Raw genomic sequence first — 18,061 nt, forward strand, 5'->3', positions numbered from 1 at the left:
AAATCCGAGCACTATTTATAGGCCATGTTCGGATCCTCCGAACAACACTTCGGAACGTCCGAACGCTACGTGTCCATTGGCTCTTGACAGCTCATGATCGGATCCTCCGATCATACACTTCGGACCGTCCGAACATGCACGTGTCCAGCTGCTCTTGACACCTCATGATCGGATCCATCGAACCCACTTCGGACCTTCCGAACTCTTCGGTGCTTCCGAACCATCTTCGGTCCGTCCGATCATGACTCGGTCAAAATTACACCTTAAACCTTCTTAATCACCATTAATCCGTTAATTACCCAATTTGGAATTCGGGCTACTACATTCTCCCCCCCTTAAAACGATTTCGTCCTCGAAATCAAGTTTAGAGGATGAACAAAACGAAAATAACAACATCGTTACCCTCAAAATCTAAAGGACAACCCATCACTAGACGCTTCGCTAACACCGAATGACCCATCGGAGTAGAAACAGAAAGAATGACGTCTATGATCGTCCTGGTCACCCCATCGACCTACACTCCCCTGACTACTCCCGTCACCAAAGTGGTCAGCCATTGCTACAACATAAAATGGGGAAACTAGTAAATTGGTCAACGGAAATCCCAAAACAGAAATCTATATCCCAAAATCGTATGCATGCTCTGATACCATAAATGTAGTGACCCGTTCCAGAATCACCTACTAATCAAAAACTAAGCATGCAATTAACCTAATTAACAATAATCAGAGATAACAGCGGAAATAGTCAACAAAATAATGGTTATACAACCCAATCGAAGTCTAGAATAACTCAAAATAAAATACCCAAAACAACCATATCGAATCAAAACAATACCGATAAACTAAACCAACCAGCTACTCAACGTCCTCCTCCTGCTCCTCCTGAGCTGTCCAACCTGAGGCCTGCCCCGTGGGAATGGGGTGTCCAAGAATAAACAAAACCGAGGACGTGAGCGATAAGAACGCCCAGTACAAAAGTATGAGTATACAGACCTATATGAAATGCACATGCTATGATCATGATACCGGGGTAGTCAAGAAACAGGAGTCACAAAAGGATCTCAACAATGCTCAGTCTAGAGGCGCCAAGTGGATAGTGCCGCGCGGTACACCTCTGGGTCACTGCGTCCACTACAAGACAGACGTGGACCTAAAATGTCCCGGACCACCGAAGCCCTCCCGACCCGTCGGCCACTGTGTACTCTCGGTGTCCATGCGTCCACAAGACAGGGCTGAGCGGCCCCAAGATATAGCTTATCTCGAAAGAGATACAGCTCAACAGTAAAGGCTATCTCAAAGGAGAATACGGCTCAACATGAAATGCAACGTGCAGTAATAAACGTGACATAATAGCATGCGTCATATGACATATAACAATGCAGCAAATAATCATGCAACACATATATGAATGTATACTCAACCAGGATATCTCGGATAGTACTTTCGTACCTCTATCACAGCAAGCCTAGCCTTACGCAGCACCGCTAATCAGGTCTAGCACAAGCCTACGCATCAAAAGCATACTCAATCAATACTACCATGCTCAACTAGCAAAACCAGTACTCCCTAGTACTACCAAAGGTTTAGGGTTTACCTTCGTCCGTCGACAGCCCTTTGATGTCGATTGCCTTGAAACTCAGGCGCCGCTACGCTACTACTCCTGGCAGCTCTTGGCTATCGCTCGACCAACAACTAACCCTAGAAACCTTCCAAACTCTCCAAAATGAGAGAAAACTCAAGAAATTGGCAAGTCAAAAATGAGAAATCCGAGCACTATTTATAGGCCATGTTCGGATCCTCCGAACAACACTTCGGAACGTCCGAACGCTACGTGTCCATTGGCTCTTGACAGCTCATGATCGGATCCTCCGATCATACACTTCGGACCGTCCGAACATGCACGTGTCCAGCTGCTCTTGACACCTCATGATCGGATCCATCGAACCCACTTCGGACCTTCCGAACTCTTCGGTGCTTCCGAACCATCTTCGGTCCGTCCGATCATGACTCGGTCAAAATTACACCTTAAACCTTCTTAATCACCATTAATCCGTTAATTACCCAATTTGGAATTCGGGCTACTACATTCTCCCCCCCTTAAAACGATTTCGTCCTCGAAATCAAGTTTAGAGGATGAACAAAACGAAAATAACAACATCGTTACCCTCAAAATCTAAAGGACAACCCATCACTAGACGCTTCGCTAACACCGAATGACCCATCGGAGTAGAAACAGAAAGAATGACGTCTATGATCGTCCTGGTCACCCCATCGACCTACACTCCCCTGACTACTCCCGTCACCAAAGTGGTCAGCCATCGCTACAACATAAAATGGGGAAACTAGTAAATTGGTCAACGGAAATCCCAAAACAGAAATCTATATCCCAAAATCGTATGCATGCTCTGATACCATAAATGTAGTGACCCGTTCCAGAATCACCTACTAATCAAAAACTAAGCATGCAATTAACCTAATTAACAATAATCAGAGATAACAGCGGAAATAGTCAACAAAATAATGGTTATACAACCCAATCGAAGTCTAGAATAACTCAAAATAAAATACCCAAAACAACCATATCGAATCAAAACAATACCGATAAACTAAACCAACCAGCTACTCAACGTCCTCCTCCTGCTCCTCCTGAGCTGTCCAACCTGAGGCCTGCCCCGTGGGAATGGGGTGTCCAAGAATAAACAAAACCGAGGACGTGAGCGATAAGAACGCCCAGTACAAAAGTATGAGTATACAGACCTATATGAAATGCACATGCTATGATCATGATACCGGGGTAGTCAAGAAACAGGAGTCACAAAAGGATCTCAACAATGCTCAGTCTAGAGGCGCCAAGTGGATAGTGCCGCGCGGTACACCTCTGGGTCACTGCATCCACTACAAGACAGACGTGGACCTAAAATGTCCCGGACCACCGAAGCCCTCCCGACCCGTCGGCCACTGTGTACTCTCGGTGTCCATGCGTCCACAAGACAGGGCTGAGCGGCCCCAAGATATAGCTTATCTCGAAAGAGATACAGCTCAACAGTAAAGGCTATCTCAAAGGAGAATACGGCTCAACATGAAATGCAACGTGCAGTAATAAACGTGACATAATAGCATGCGTCATATGACATATAACAATGCAGCAAATAATCATGCAACACATATATGAATGTATACTCAACCAGGATATCTCGGATAGTACTTTCGTACCTCTATCACAGCAAGCCTAGCCTTACGCAGCACCGCTAATCAGGTCTAGCACAAGCCTACGCATCAAAAGCATACTCAATCAATACTACCATGCTCAACTAGCAAAACCAGTACTCCCTAGTACTACCAAAGGTTTAGGGTTTACCTTCGTCCGTCGACAGCCCTTTGATGTCGATTGCCTTGAAACTCAGGCGCCGCTACGCTACTACTCCTGGCAGCTCTTGGCTATCGCTCGACCAACAACTAACCCTAGAAACCTTCCAAACTCTCCAAAATGAGAGAAAACTCAAGAAATTGGCAAGTCAAAAATGAGAAATCCGAGCACTATTTATAGGCCATGTTCGGATCCTCCGAACAACACTTCGGAACGTCCGAACGCTACGTGTCCATTGGCTCTTGACAGCTCATGATCGGATCCTCCGATCATACACTTCGGACCGTCCGAACATGCACGTGTCCAGCTGCTCTTGACACCTCATGATCGGATCCATCGAACCCACTTCGGACCTTCCGAACTCTTCGGTGCTTCCGAACCATCTTCGGTCCGTCCGATCATGACTCGGTCAAAATTACACCTTAAACCTTCTTAATCACCATTAATCCGTTAATTACCCAATTTGGAATTCGGGCTACTACATTCTCCCCCCCTTAAAACGATTTCGTCCTCGAAATCAAGTTTAGAGGATGAACAAAACGAAAATAACAACATCGTTACCCTCAAAATCTAAAGGACAACCCATCACTAGACGCTTCGCTAACACCGAATGACCCATCGGAGTAGAAACAGAAAGAATGACGTCTATGATCGTCCTGGTCACCCCATCGACCTACACTCCCCTGACTACTCCCGTCACCAAAGTGGTCAGCCATCGCTACAACATAAAATGGGGAAACTAGTAAATTGGTCAACGGAAATCCCAAAACAGAAATCTATATCCCAAAATCGTATGCATGCTCTGATACCATAAATGTAGTGACCCGTTCCAGAATCACCTACTAATCAAAAACTAAGCATGCAATTAACCTAATTAACAATAATCAGAGATAACAGCGGAAATAGTCAACAAAATAATGGTTATACAACCCAATCGAAGTCTAGAATAACTCAAAATAAAATACCCAAAACAACCATATCGAATCAAAACAATACCGATAAACTAAACCAACCAGCTACTCAACGTCCTCCTCCTGCTCCTCCTGAGCTGTCCAACCTGAGGCCTGCCCCGTGGGAATGGGGTGTCCAAGAATAAACAAAACCGAGGACGTGAGCGATAAGAACGCCCAGTACAAAAGTATGAGTATACAGACCTATATGAAATGCACATGCTATGATCATGATACCGGGGTAGTCAAGAAACAGGAGTCACAAAAGGATCTCAACAATGCTCAGTCTAGAGGCGCCAAGTGGATAGTGCCGCGCGGTACACCTCTGGGTCACTTCATCCACTACAAGACAGACGTGGACCTAAAATGTCCCGGACCACCGAAGCCCTCCCGACCCGTCGGCCACTGTGTACTCTCGGTGTCCATGCGTCCACAAGACAGGGCTGAGCGGCCCCAAGATATAGCTTATCTCGAAAGAGATACAGCTCAACAGTAAAGGCTATCTCAAAGGAGAATACGGCTCAACATGAAATGCAACGTGCAGTAATAAACGTGACATAATAGCATGCGTCATATGACATATAACAATGCAGCAAATAATCATGCAACACATATATGAATGTATACTCAACCAGGATATCTCGGATAGTACTTTCGTACCTCTATCACAGCAAGCCTAGCCTTACGCAGCACCGCTAATCAGGTCTAGCACAAGCCTACGCATCAAAAGCATACTCAATCAATACTACCATGCTCAACTAGCAAAACCAGTACTCCCTAGTACTACCAAAGGTTTAGGGTTTACCTTCGTCCGTCGACAGCCCTTTGATGTCGATTGCCTTGAAACTCAGGCGCCGCTACGCTACTACTCCTGGCAGCTCTTGGCTATCGCTCGACCAACAACTAACCCTAGAAACCTTCCAAACTCTCCAAAATGAGAGAAAACTCAAGAAATTGGCAAGTCAAAAATGAGAAATCCGAGCACTATTTATAGGCCATGTTCGGATCCTCCGAACAACACTTCGGAACGTCCGAACGCTACGTGTCCATTGGCTCTTGACAGCTCATTATCGGATCCTCCGATCATACACTTCGGACCGTCCGAACATGCACGTGTCCAGCTGCTCTTGACACCTCATGATCGGATCCATCGAACCCACTTCGGACCTTCCGAACTCTTCGGTGCTTCCGAACCATCTTCGGTCCGTCCGATCATGACTCGGTCAAAATTACACCTTAAACCTTCTTAATCACCATTAATCCGTTAATTACCCAATTTGGAATTCGGGCTACTACAGTTCATAAGAACTTGACGAAGATGAGAGATTGAGATAGCGTGGAGATTACAGGCATAGCAGATGAGCGAGGAGTGTTTACATTTGATATGTAATGTGTTCTAAACATTAGTTTGTATAATGATGTAAGGAAACAAAACATGTACTTACTTTTGTTGAAATAAAATAAAGATGTTGCTTGTATATGATTTATATACAATTGTTTTGATATTAAAAGCAAAATTTTTGACTCACATTTTTTAGCAAAGATCCAATTAATCCCAAAAAGAATTGAGTTAGAGCCCGGGTCCCCACAACAAGTGGTACCAGAGCGATAGATCCTTTAGACTGAAATAGGATAGAATGAGCGGGGGCAGATTGAATTCTCTTCCTTGCTTTCTTGTGCTAGCATGATTTATTGCTTTCCCTAGTACATCTTGTTTTGTTATCTGAGTTGATTACAGCATGTATTTGCAAAGACTAAATCATAACCGATTCTGGATCAGAGGTATATGATTAGAGGAGGACTGAGACAGATTATATAGATTTTGTACTAATTCGTTTGATAATCATATATGCCTCCTCGATGAGTACCGCAACCTGCAGCATGTCGGGCACCAGAACAGGGCAGTACATCCAATGATCCGACGGATGTGACCGCTACACAGATGGAGACTTTATTAAAGAGGTTTCAGCCATTCCGACCACCGACATTGAAGGGCATAGAAAGTTCAGTTAAGTGTGAAAGTTGGATCGATGACATCGAGATGCTATTTGAGTCTCTTGACTACACTGACGAACGACGAGTTAAACTTATTGGGCATCAACTGCAAGACGTTGCAAAGAATTGGTGGCTTACCACGAAGAGAGCATTGGAGCATCGCGGCACAGAGATTACTTGGAAAGTCTTTAACGCCGAGTTCTATTAACGATTCTTTCCTGTGTCATACCGAAAAGACAAGGGTGCCGAATTTGCCAATCTGAGGCAGGGAAAACTAAACATAGAAGAATATGTTGCTAAGTTTTCTACATTGCTCCGATTTGCACCCCACATTGCAGGAAATGACAAAGCTGTTGCGGATCAGTTTATCAGTGGCTTGAATCCAGATATCTTTATTTTGGTGAATACCGGTAGACCCAAAAACTTTGCTGATGCTTTGAACCGTCCCAAAGAGGCAGAAGCTGGATTGCTGAGACAACGAAACACTTCCTATGTCGCTCCAACTCCTAGACCACCACAACCCTCAGTACAACCCCTTCCAGATTTGAGAGCGGTTGCAGTAGCAGCGGGAGGAAAGACCAGTTGAAAGCAAAGGGAAAACAGTTCAAGAGATCAGGGAGCAGTTCGTCGAGCTCCAGTGGATCACGACAGAGAGGTCCTGGTCAGAGTACAGAGTATACAGGTGTGTATTGCAGTTCTTGTGGAGGCAGACATGCCACAGATTAGTGCCAAGGTGTGATGGGTCGCTGTAACATCTGCAGACAGCAGGGACACTTCCCTAGAGTCTGTCCACAGAAAGGGGTACAACAAGCTCAAAGTGTAGGAGCATCTGGTTCAGTAGCTCAGCCTGAGAGGCAAGCTTCATCTGTTCATTCCTTTCAGCCTACTCCTACACAGACACAACCCAGAGCCAGAGGTAGCCAGACAGTGAGCCAACCTCCCAGACAGCAGGCTCGAGTCTTTGCACTAACAGAAGAGCAGACCAAGATGCACCAGATGATGTGATAGCAGGTAACTGTTTTCTTTGCGGTTATCCTGCTTATGTATTGATAGATACGGGTGCATCTCATACCTTCATTTCTGAGCGCTTTGCATTGATGCATGCTTTGCCTGTCGAGTCATTATCTACTGTAGTGTCTATTTCTTCTCTGTTGGGAACTGGTCTTATATCTATGAGTTCAGTTAGACATTGTATACTACAGTTTGAGGGTCACGAGATTGATTTAGATTGTATTATGCTTGGGTTAGCGGATTTTGATTGTATTGTCGGTATCGACATGTTAACCAAGTACCGAGCCACTGTGGACTGTTTCCAAAAGATTTTCAGGTTCATACCAGAGATGGCTAACGAGTGGAAATTCTACGTTAAGGCTTCCAGAGCTCCGATTCCCTTGATATCTGTGTTATCTATGATTTGTTTATTGTAGAAAGGAGCAGAGGGGTTCCTTGTATATTCTGTAGATCTACTGAAATCGAGCCCAGCATTGGCAGATCTGCCAGTGGTTTGCGAGTTTGCTGATGTATTCCCAGACGAGATTCCTGGGTTACCTCTAGCTCGAGAGGTAGATTTTAGCACTGATCTCATTCCAGGTACTGTTCCTATATCTCGAGCTCCCGATAAGTGGTGCCTATTGAATTGAAAGAATTGAAAGAACAGCTCGAAAATTTGTTGGGCAAGGGTTACATCAGACCGAGTGTATCTGCTTGGGGTGCTCCGGTATTATTTGTTCGAAAGAAAGACGGTTCGATGAGATTATGTATTGATTACCGGAAACTGAATAAGGCAACGATAAAGAATAAATATACATTGCCTCGCATCGACGATTTATTTGATCAGTTGCAGGGTTTGTCCGTCTATTCAAAGATTGATTTGAGATCCGAATATCACCAGCTGAGAGTCTGAGATGTTGATATACCGAAGACAGCATTCCGAAACAGGTATGGACATTATGAATTTATTGTCATGCCTTTTGGTTTAACCAATGCTCCAGCGGTGTTTATGGGTTTAATGAACCGTGTCTTTCAGAAGTATCTGGATGAGTTTGTTATTGTTTTTATTGATAATATTCTAGTATCTTTCAAGAGTATGATCGAGCATGCTGAATATTTAAGAATTGTGTTGCAAACACTGAGAAATGAGAAATTATATGCTAAACTGTCCAAGTGTGAGTTTTGGCTGAGACAGGTTGTCTTTTTGGGGCTTATTATATCTGGAGACAGTATTTCTGTTGATCCGAGTAAAGTTGAAGCTGTTATCAGTTGGCCTAGACCGACATCAGTGCCAGAGATACGCAGTTTCATGGGTTTGGCAGGGTACTATCGATGATTCATTAAAGATTTCTCCAGCATTGCGAAGCCGATTACCCAATTGACACAGAAGAATATGCCATTTGTGTGGTCTAAAGCATGTGAGTCTAGCTTCTTGGAGTTGAAGAAACGATTGACCAGTGCTCCAGTGTTGACGATACCTTCAGGTACTGGCGATTTCGTTGTATATTGTGATGCATCTCATAGAGGGTTAGGATGTGTTCTTATGCAGTGAGGACATGTGATTGCATATGCCTCGAGACAGTTGAAGCTACACGAGTCTCGTTACCCAATTCATGATCTTGAATTGGCGGCTATTGTATTTGCACTGAAGATATGACGACACTATCTCTATGGCGAGAAGTTTGAAATCTACTCTGATCACAAAAGCTTGAAATATTTGTTTTCTCAGTCAGAGTTGAACATGAGACAGCGTAGGTGGTTCGATCTGTTGAAGGACTTTGATTGCGAGATCAAATACTATCCAGGAAAGTCTAATGCAGCTGCGGACGCCTTAAGTCGAAAGGTATGTTCCCTATCCTTATCGATGATAGGTGTTTAGAATATGATTGAAGATTGATGTTTGTCTGGATTAGTATTTGATACAGATAGTAAAAAAATACGACTTGCTACGATTCAAGTTGAGCCAGATTTGATTTTGAGAATTAAAGAAGCACAATGGTAAATGCGAGCACTGACGGTCAAGCCCCAAGGAAAGCATGGGACCCTTTAGAGTTGCCGGAGGGACCAATAACGAGGGGACGACTAAAGAGATTCAAGGAAGCATTGCAGGGGCTTATGAGCAAGGAGGAAGGACATACAAGTGAGGTGCAAAGTGCCGGAGGGTTCGTGATGCATGGGAGGAAGTTTGGGAGCCAAAAGAACATTATTCAAGTGATAGATGAAAATGAGTCCAGAAGCATCGGCGCCCGAGCGGCCAAAGGTTACCGCCCGAGCGCCACACTTACTGTCAAAAGAAAAAAAGTTCAGAAAGCCTCGCGCCCGAGCGGTCATAATCTACCACCCGAGCGCGAGTAGTACAGAAGCCTCGGCGCTCGAGCGGTCAAATTCTACCGCCCGAGCGCGAGTTAGTTTCGGAAAAATCCTATTTTCCTAGTTAGAGTTTTGATTTTTTTGGTAACTAGATTTGCAATCTTTTTCTAATATGTAGACATATTTGCACGAAATTTGACAAACTTTTTCAGATTATTATCGAGTTTATCAAACTTTTGAGAATTTTTCTCTCAAGCTTTTCAAGGCTTTTTGCTTTGTAATCAAAAATCAAACTTATCAAAGGACAAGTTCTTTGGAGGTTCTTTGCAAAGGGCAAGTTCTTTGGAGGTTAGTCTGTTTTTTTCAATTGTTTAATCGTGAATATTTATTGCTAAGTTTTATAATTTAGAGGTGAATATCACACTCCAAAACTTGATTCAAAAGATCGGGACAACAACGATTCTTTGTTCGTTACTGAATAGAGGGCGTGATTCTATTTTAATCGTGTTTGCCATTCGTTCGCACAAGGATTCACATCATTTGGTATCAGAGCTTTGGCTCATTACAGGGAGTCATGAGCAAGCATGAAGGGGTCGTGATGCATGGGGGTACGTCGGGAGGCCAAAGGAATATCATTCAAGCATTGTTGGAGACGGCCGAGACTACACAGACGTGTACACGGACCTGCACACAGGGTCCGTGCCCTTCACAGCCGAAGATGAAGAATTCCAGTTTCTACGCGGACTCGAGCACGGACCAGGACACGGGGTTCGTGTCCTATGACAGTGTGTAGACGGACTCGAGCACGGAGGTGGACACGGGGTCCGTGTCCCTTGTTTCCAGCTGAAGTGATTTTCCCGAGAGTACACGGACCCGTACACGGAGGGCCACACGGGGTCCGTGTCTGAGACGGCTGAGCGAGAATATTTTCCTTCCTAGAGTTTTATTTTTTTGGTAACTAGATTAATGTTATCTTTTTGACATATAAACATATTTTGGACGAAATTTTACACACAATATACATTATTATTGAGTTTATTCAAATTTTTGAGATTTTCTCTCAAGCTTTCAAGGCTTATTGCTTTGTTCATCAAAAATCAAACTTATCAAAGATTTTGACTTTGTAGCGTTTGTCAATCGTTCTTGTGCGGATTGTCAAGGGCTTGTTCTTTGAAGGTTTGTTATAATTTCGGTTGTTTATACTCTTGAATATTTATTGCTAAGTTTTTATAATTTAGGGGTGAATATCACAACACACACACTTGATTCAAAAGATCGGGACAACTACGATTTTTTGTTCGATGTTAAATTGAGGGCGGGATTCAATTTTAATTGTGTTTGCTTTTATTCGTACAAAGGTTCATATCATTTTGTATCAGAGCTTTGGCTCATTGAATTCAAGTAAGTTTACCCTTCGTTCTATTATCAGATCTAAATTTTCTTTCGTTCCGCTTTCAGATCTGATTTGTTCTGTTATTCTTCGTCGTTTGTGAATCCGAAAATTCCTTGTTATTTCTTTGTGGTATTTTGTTCTATTTCCTTTATAGAGTCATATTCAATTGCCTCTCACAATCAATAAAAAAAACCATTTAACTATCTTCAAATTGCTTGTCTACGTAGTCCAAGTGAGTCGATCACATTTGTTTACGAGTTGAAACTTGATTGTTTGATATAACTCTAATACAAAGCTTGAGCACACTTTCGAGAGAAACATCAAAGTCGAGTGGAGACATTTGAGTGTGAGTGTTATTTCTTTGGAGTGACTAGTGAGTATTTGTTGTGAACAAAAAAAATAAGAGAGAAAAGACGAGTGAAATTCTTTGGAGTGATCGTGAGCTTTTGGGTGAGGAATATATCTTGTTTTCTACTAACGTTTTTCTTGCGGGTACAATTCTAAAAATTAAATGGAGAGGGAGGTAGGAGATAGTTCGAACCCGGGGTTGTCTAAGGTTCAAATGGAGGCGTTGTTTGGGCATTTTAGTCGAATGATGAGGGTTGAGTTGGAGCCATTACATGAGAAGATGAGTAGGCTTGAAGTTAGTACTAGTGTGGGTAAAGCTAAGTCTAAAGATTTGGGTAGAGGAGAAGTAGAGGAGTAGTATGATTTGGGAGTAGATGAGGAGATTCAAAATGAAAATTGGGGTAGGATTGGAAGAGGTAGAGGATTCGGTGCAGGAAGAAGAGAAGCTGTACGGGGTAGATATGATGGGAATATGGAAGATGGTAACATGGGTAGTATTAAGATGAAAATTCCATCATTCCATGGGAAGTCTGACCCGGAGGCGTACTTAGAGTGGGAAAAGAGGGCAGAGTTTGTGTTTGAATGTCACCACTACTCCGAACAAAGGAAAGTTAGGTTGGCGGTGGTGGAATTCTCAGACTATGCTCTCATTTGGTGGGATCAATTAGTGACCACTAGAAGGAGGTATAATGAGAGACCTATTGAGAATATTGGGATGAGATGAAGAGAGTGATGAGAAAAATGTTTGTGCCCAATCACTATTATAGGGAGATGTTTAAGATGCTACAAACTTTGAGACAAGGGGTAAAGAGTGTGGAGGACTGTTATAAGGAGATGGAAGTGGTCATGATTAGGGCAAACATTTAGGAGGATAGTGAGGCGACCATGGCTCGTTTTCTTTGTGGTTTGAACAGGGAAATTCAAGATCAAGTGGAGCTTCGGCACTACTTGGATCTAGACGATATGGTGCAAATGGCCATAAAAGTGGTGCAACAACTCAAAAGGCGTGGATTTGGCCTAACCAATCAAACTGGAGGATCATCATCTTCTTGGAGGTCAAATGTGGTGAAACGTGAGGAGAATAAGTTAGTGGCCAAGCCCAAATTTGACACCAAACAAGAGGCGCCTAAGCAAGGAGTACAAGGTAAATCTGAAACTCCTCTTACTCGTTCTAGAGATACTAGATGTTTTAGGTGTCAAGGTTTAAATAAAAGAGTAATGATTTGAAATGAATATGGTGAGTATGAGTCTCAAAGTGAGGAGAAGACGATGATGATGAGATGCCTGCGTTAGAGGATCCTGATGAGGGATATGGGGCGGTTGTAGGTGAAGCCCTAGTGACTAGGCATATCATGAGTGCCCAAGTCAAGGAGGAGGAGGCTAACCATAGAGAGAACATGTTCCATAATAGGTGTTTTGTGAATCAAAAGGTTTGCAATTTAATCATAGATGGGGGGAGTTGTACTAATGTGGCTAGTAATGAAATGGTTGAAAATTGGGTTTGCCTACACTAAAACACCCTCAACCATAAAGACTGCAATGGTTGAATGATTGTGAGGAAGTGAAGGTCACAAAGCAAGTGCTAGTGCCTTTTTCTATTGGGAAGTATGTGGTTGAGGTCTTGTGTGATGTAGTACCCATGCATGCTTGTCATATCTTGTTGGGTAGACCGTGGCAATACGACAGAAAGGTGACTCATGATGGGTTCAAGAATAGATATTCTTTTGTGTTGAAGAAGGAACCATTGTTTTACTCCCTTTGTCCCCAAAGCAAGTGTTGGAGGACCAATTGAAAAAAAAGAAGAGAGATGAGGACGAAAAAAGAATGAATTAAAAAGTGAGATGGCCTTGGAAAATAAAAATGAAATGGCTGAAAAAAAGAGTGACAAAAAAGGTGAGATAGCCGTACAAAAGAAAAAAGAGAGGAAAGAAAATGAGGGGAAAGAAAATAAGAGGAAAGAGGCCAAAAAAGAAATCATACATGGCCCAAAAAAGTGAGTTGAAGCAATTGATGCACACACATGAACCACTTTTGTTGATTCTTTAGAAGGAGATCCTCCTTAACACAAGTGACATAGCCGGGTCCTTTCCGAGCATTGTTGTTTCACTCTTGCAGGAATTTGGAGATGTATTCCCGGAGGAGCTACCTCAAGGGCTACCACCATTGAGGGGGATTGAGCACCAAATTGATTTGGTACCCGAAAGTGCATTGCCAAATCGTCCAACTTATAGAAGCAATCTGGAGGAGACCAAGGAGCTTCAACGGCAGGTAAGTGAGTTGTTAGATAGGGGTTTTGTGCGTGAGTCAATGTCTCCTTGTGTTGTACCTATTTTACTAGTTCCTAAGAAAGATGGCTCATGGCGTATGTGTGTAGATTGTAGGGCAATCAATAACATAACCATTAAGTATAGGCATCCCATACCTAGACTAGATGATATGTTAGATGAGTTGCATGGTGCTTGTATTTTTAGCAAGATTGACTTGAAAAGTGGTTATCACCAAATTAGGATGAGGGAAGGAGATGAGTGGAAAACTGCTTTTAAAACCAAATACGGGTTTTATAAGTGGATGGTCATGCCTTTTGGCTTAACTAACGCTCCTAGCACTTTTATGAGGTTAATGAACCATGTCTTGCGTGCATACATAAGAAAATTTGTTGTTGTCTACTTTGATGAAATCCTAGTATATAGCAAAGACTTGGATGAGCATGTTAATCACTAGAGACTTGAGCTAATCACACTAAGGGCTGAAAATCTATATTTTAACTTAAAGAAATGTGATTTTTGTACAAGCAAACTTGTATTTCTTGGTTTTGTGGTAAGCTCGCTGGGAATACATGTGGATGAAGACAAGGTAAGTGCTATTCGAGATTGGCCAATGCCTACTACTGTTGGTCAAGTCCGAAGTTTTCATGGACTTGCAAGCTTCTGTAGGAGGTTTGTAAAGGATTTTAGCACACTTGCATCACCGATGACGGCGGTAATTAAGAAGAACGTTCCATTCTATTGGGGCGAGGAGCAAGAGAAGTCTTTTAATCTTATTAAGCACAAATTGGTTAATGCTCCTTTACTTGTTTTACCTGATTTTTCTAACACTTTTGAAATTGAATGTGATGCGTCAAGTGTAGGTATTGGCGGAGTTTTGATGCAAGGAGAACGACCAATGGCGTACTTTAGCGAGAATCTCAATGGAGCAGCCTTGAACTACACCACGTATGATAAGGAGTTCTACGCACTTGTGAGGACTCTAGAGACGTGGCAACACTACATGAGGCCTAAGGAGTTTGTGATTCACACAGATCATGAGTCTCTTAAGCACCTTAAGGGGCAGCAGAAGTTGAACAAGCGGCAGGCCAAGTGGTAGCATTCATTGAAACATTCCCCTACATCATCAAGTACAAACAAGGTAAGGAAAATGTAGTAGCCGACGCACTATCACGGAGGTACGTACTAATCTCTACCTTGGAATCTAAAATTTTGGGGTTTGAGCATGTGAAAGAGTTGTATGTGCTAGATGAGGATTTTAAGGATTTATTTGAAATATGTATGCATGGTCCACATGATAAATTTTATTTGCATCATGGGTTCATGTTTAGAGAAGATAGGTTGTGCATCCCTAAATCATCGATTCGTGAATTACTTGTTAGGTAGGCACATGGGGGTGGTTTGATGGGACACTTTGGTGTGGCAAAAAATTTGAATGCTTTGCATGAACATTTCTATTGGCCACATATGAAGCGTGACGTTGAACGAATTTGTGATAAGTGCATAACTTGTAGGCAAGATAAGTCTATAACACAACCGCATGGATTGTATAGACCACTTCCTGTTCCTAGTGAGCCTTGGATTGACATTTCTATGGATTTTGTTTTGGGTTTGCCTAGGACTAAGAAGGGGAGAGATTCAATATTTGTTGTTGTTGATAGATTTTCTAAGATGGCACATTTCATTGCTTGTCATAAAACGGATGATGCTTCTATAATTGCGGACTTGTTCTTTAGAGAAGTCGTTAGGTTACATTGCATGCCTAGGACTATTGTGTCTGACCGTGATGTTAAGTTTTTTAGTTACTTTTGGAAAACTTTGTGGACTAAACTTGGCACAAAATTGTTGTTTTCTACTACATGTCATCCTCAAACGGATGGACAAACTGAGGTTGTTAATAGAACATTAGGAACACTTTTGCGTGCTATTCTTAAAAAGAACTTAAAGAATTGGGAGAATGTTTTGCCATTTGTTGAGTTTGCTTACAATCGATGCGTGCATTCTACTACCAATTATTCGCCGTTTGAAATTGTTTAAGGTTTTAATCCTTTGACTCCGTTGGATTTGATGTCTTTACCTGTGAGTGAAAGGTTAAACATGGATGGGAAAAAGAAGGCTGAATTTGTTAGGAGTTTGCATGAAAATGTCAAGGCTAACATTGAGAGGAGAAATGAACAATATGCCCGGCAAGCCAACAAAGGGAAGAAGAAGGTGACATTTGAGACGGGCGATTGGGTGTGGCTACACCTGAGGAAGGAAAGGTTCCCTGAGAAGAGACGTTCAAAGCTATTACCAAGAGGCGATGGACCATTCCAAGTTCTTGAGAGGATCAATGACAACGCCTACAGACTCGATCTACCAGGTGAGTATAACGTGAGTTCTACTTTTAATGTTAGTGACTAGTCGTTGTTTGATGTAGGTGACAAGCAAGATTTGAGGACAAATCCTTTTCAAAAAGGGGAGGATGATACGACCACGGGTAGTCAAGCTCCAAGGAACGCATGGGATCTTTTGCAGTTTCCGGAGAGGCCAGTCACGAAGGGGCGACTAAAGAAATTCAAAGAGGCATTATAGGGAGTCATGAGCAAGCATGAAGCGGTCGTGATGCGTGGGGGTACGTCGGGAGGCCAAAGGAATATCATTCAAGCATTGTTGGAGACGGCCGAGACTACACGGACGTGTACACGGACCTGCACACTGTTAGAGTAGGTGCCCGTCGAGCCAAGTGTTGGCCGAGTGTTCACAATGCAATCTTTATTTTAATAATATTTGAAATTATTATTTTGGCACATCTTTATCTGTATACCATGCTAGTTGCATAGATAAAGCCCTTGAATATACAAATAGTAGAAAGAATATGAGATGCTCATATGATGAGTATCATGAAACTCATATTTGGAATATTGTATATTCTAAACAGTTCGTAGTCGATTCAGCCGTCGCTAAGAAGGATATAGGCCGCTAAAGTTCGAGAGTAGTATCTGCGATGTGAATACCATGTTTCCTTAGTAGGGGACATTGTGATGTCCGAGCATGCAGTTAGGTGCTCCTGGTAGAGTGCACTGAACAACCCTCCATAAAAGGACTTTCCAAGTGGTTCTCACTTATCGAGTGGAAAAGTCCTAGTTTATGGTTGTACACCATTAGTCCTTATGACCCGGGACAACATTGAGACTCTATGTGCTAGAATTACACTTTGACTTGTTTACCGACTCTCATGGGGTCATCAGGTGGCAAGGTTGGGTGTTCTGTCGAAACATATAGGAGTCGATGCATTGTAGTCGGGGATTCACCGCTTACCTTCGGGTATGGATATCCTATGTGTTCTCATGTGCATGTAGGTTGAATTCTCTGATCAGAGTATGGTGGTAATTATGAAAGGGGTTTCATAGATTACACCATCGATGCAACTACGACATGACACATAGTATCGATTCATTGACAACTCTCGATAAACCAATGGTTGTCGAATCGGTCGGGATATATGAGTTGAAGGGACCGAACTGTACGCTAACCATAATTGAATGGTTCTTGCAGGCACTATCATTTGATACCTAGGGAATCATGTAAGCGATGCTGCTAGGCGTTTAACATGATTGGTTGGGTACTATCAGACTAGAGTTCTGACGTTCTTGTTATCAAGGAGTTGATAAGTAAGAATGGAGCAATTGGGGTATGCTCATATAAGGACATGTTTAGTCCGAATCACATGGAGATGTGATCCCACGGCTAGTTGTATCCATGAACCATTGAGGGCCACACAAGTACTATCTTTCTAGATCCCGTTGAGAAGAGAAATAGTTCAATGTGTTGAACAGCTTATAAAGGAGTTTATAAGCGTAAGGAAGTATGACTTCTATAAAGGAGAAATTAGTTCAATGTGTTGAATGGCTTATAAATGAGTTTATAAGCATAAAGACAAAATAGAAGTATGAATTATATGAGAGAAATGTAAATTTTAATTTATGGAAGTGTTCCTAAATTAAAAGTTGGCCAAACAAATAATGTATTTGAAAATTGTGATTTTCATAAACATTATTATGGATTAAATTAAATTAATTCAAGTGTTGAACTAATTAAACACTAGTGGGCCTAGTAGAGTCCAAATAATTAAATTAATTCAAGTGTTGAATTAATTAAACAATATTGGGTCTTGTCGAGCCCAATTAGAAATAATTATTAGACTAGTGGGCTTGAGTAAAATCAAGCAATGGTTAAATGGTCACAAATGTGTTTGGGACATTTAAATAAAAGTCCATGGGCTTTGTAATTGTTACAAACCCAAATAGAAAGGCATGCAATGGTGGTGAAAGGTTGGGAGACAAATTTTTCTATTATCTAGGCATGGCATGCAACCTTTTTACTTTAACTTTTCCCACAACCAAAAAAATGTCTCTCCTTCTCTCCTAGCATGAATAGTGGCCGAAATTACTATTCATTCT

At 42.2% G+C, this 18,061-nt stretch overlaps 1 protein-coding gene across 1 annotated transcript; it reads left to right on the forward strand.

The window, feature by feature from the left end:
- Positions 1–6,261: 6,261 nt before the first annotated feature.
- On the forward strand, positions 6,262–6,900 carry LOC140821471 (uncharacterized). The gene is made up of 2 exons (XM_073181968.1): positions 6,262–6,478; positions 6,551–6,900. Exons 1-2 carry the CDS (start codon positions 6,262–6,264, stop codon positions 6,898–6,900), a joined length of 567 nt encoding a protein of 188 aa, XP_073038069.1.
- Positions 6,901–18,061: the final 11,161 nt, after the last annotated feature.

Source organism: Primulina eburnea, unplaced genomic scaffold, assembly GCF_022965805.1.
Source record: "Primulina eburnea isolate SZY01 unplaced genomic scaffold, ASM2296580v1 ctg574_ERROPOS1476974+, whole genome shotgun sequence".
Taxonomy (NCBI): Eukaryota; Viridiplantae; Streptophyta; class Magnoliopsida; order Lamiales; family Gesneriaceae; genus Primulina; species Primulina eburnea.

Coding starts and splice junctions, on each gene's coding strand:
- LOC140821471 (XM_073181968.1), top strand. CDS start 6,262: ATGGAGACTTTATTAAAGAGGTTTCAGCCATTCCGACCACCGACATTG. Junction 6,479..6,550: donor GAGAGCATTGGAGCATCGCG/GCACAGAGATTA, acceptor CATACCGAAAAG/ACAAGGGTGCCGAATTTGCC.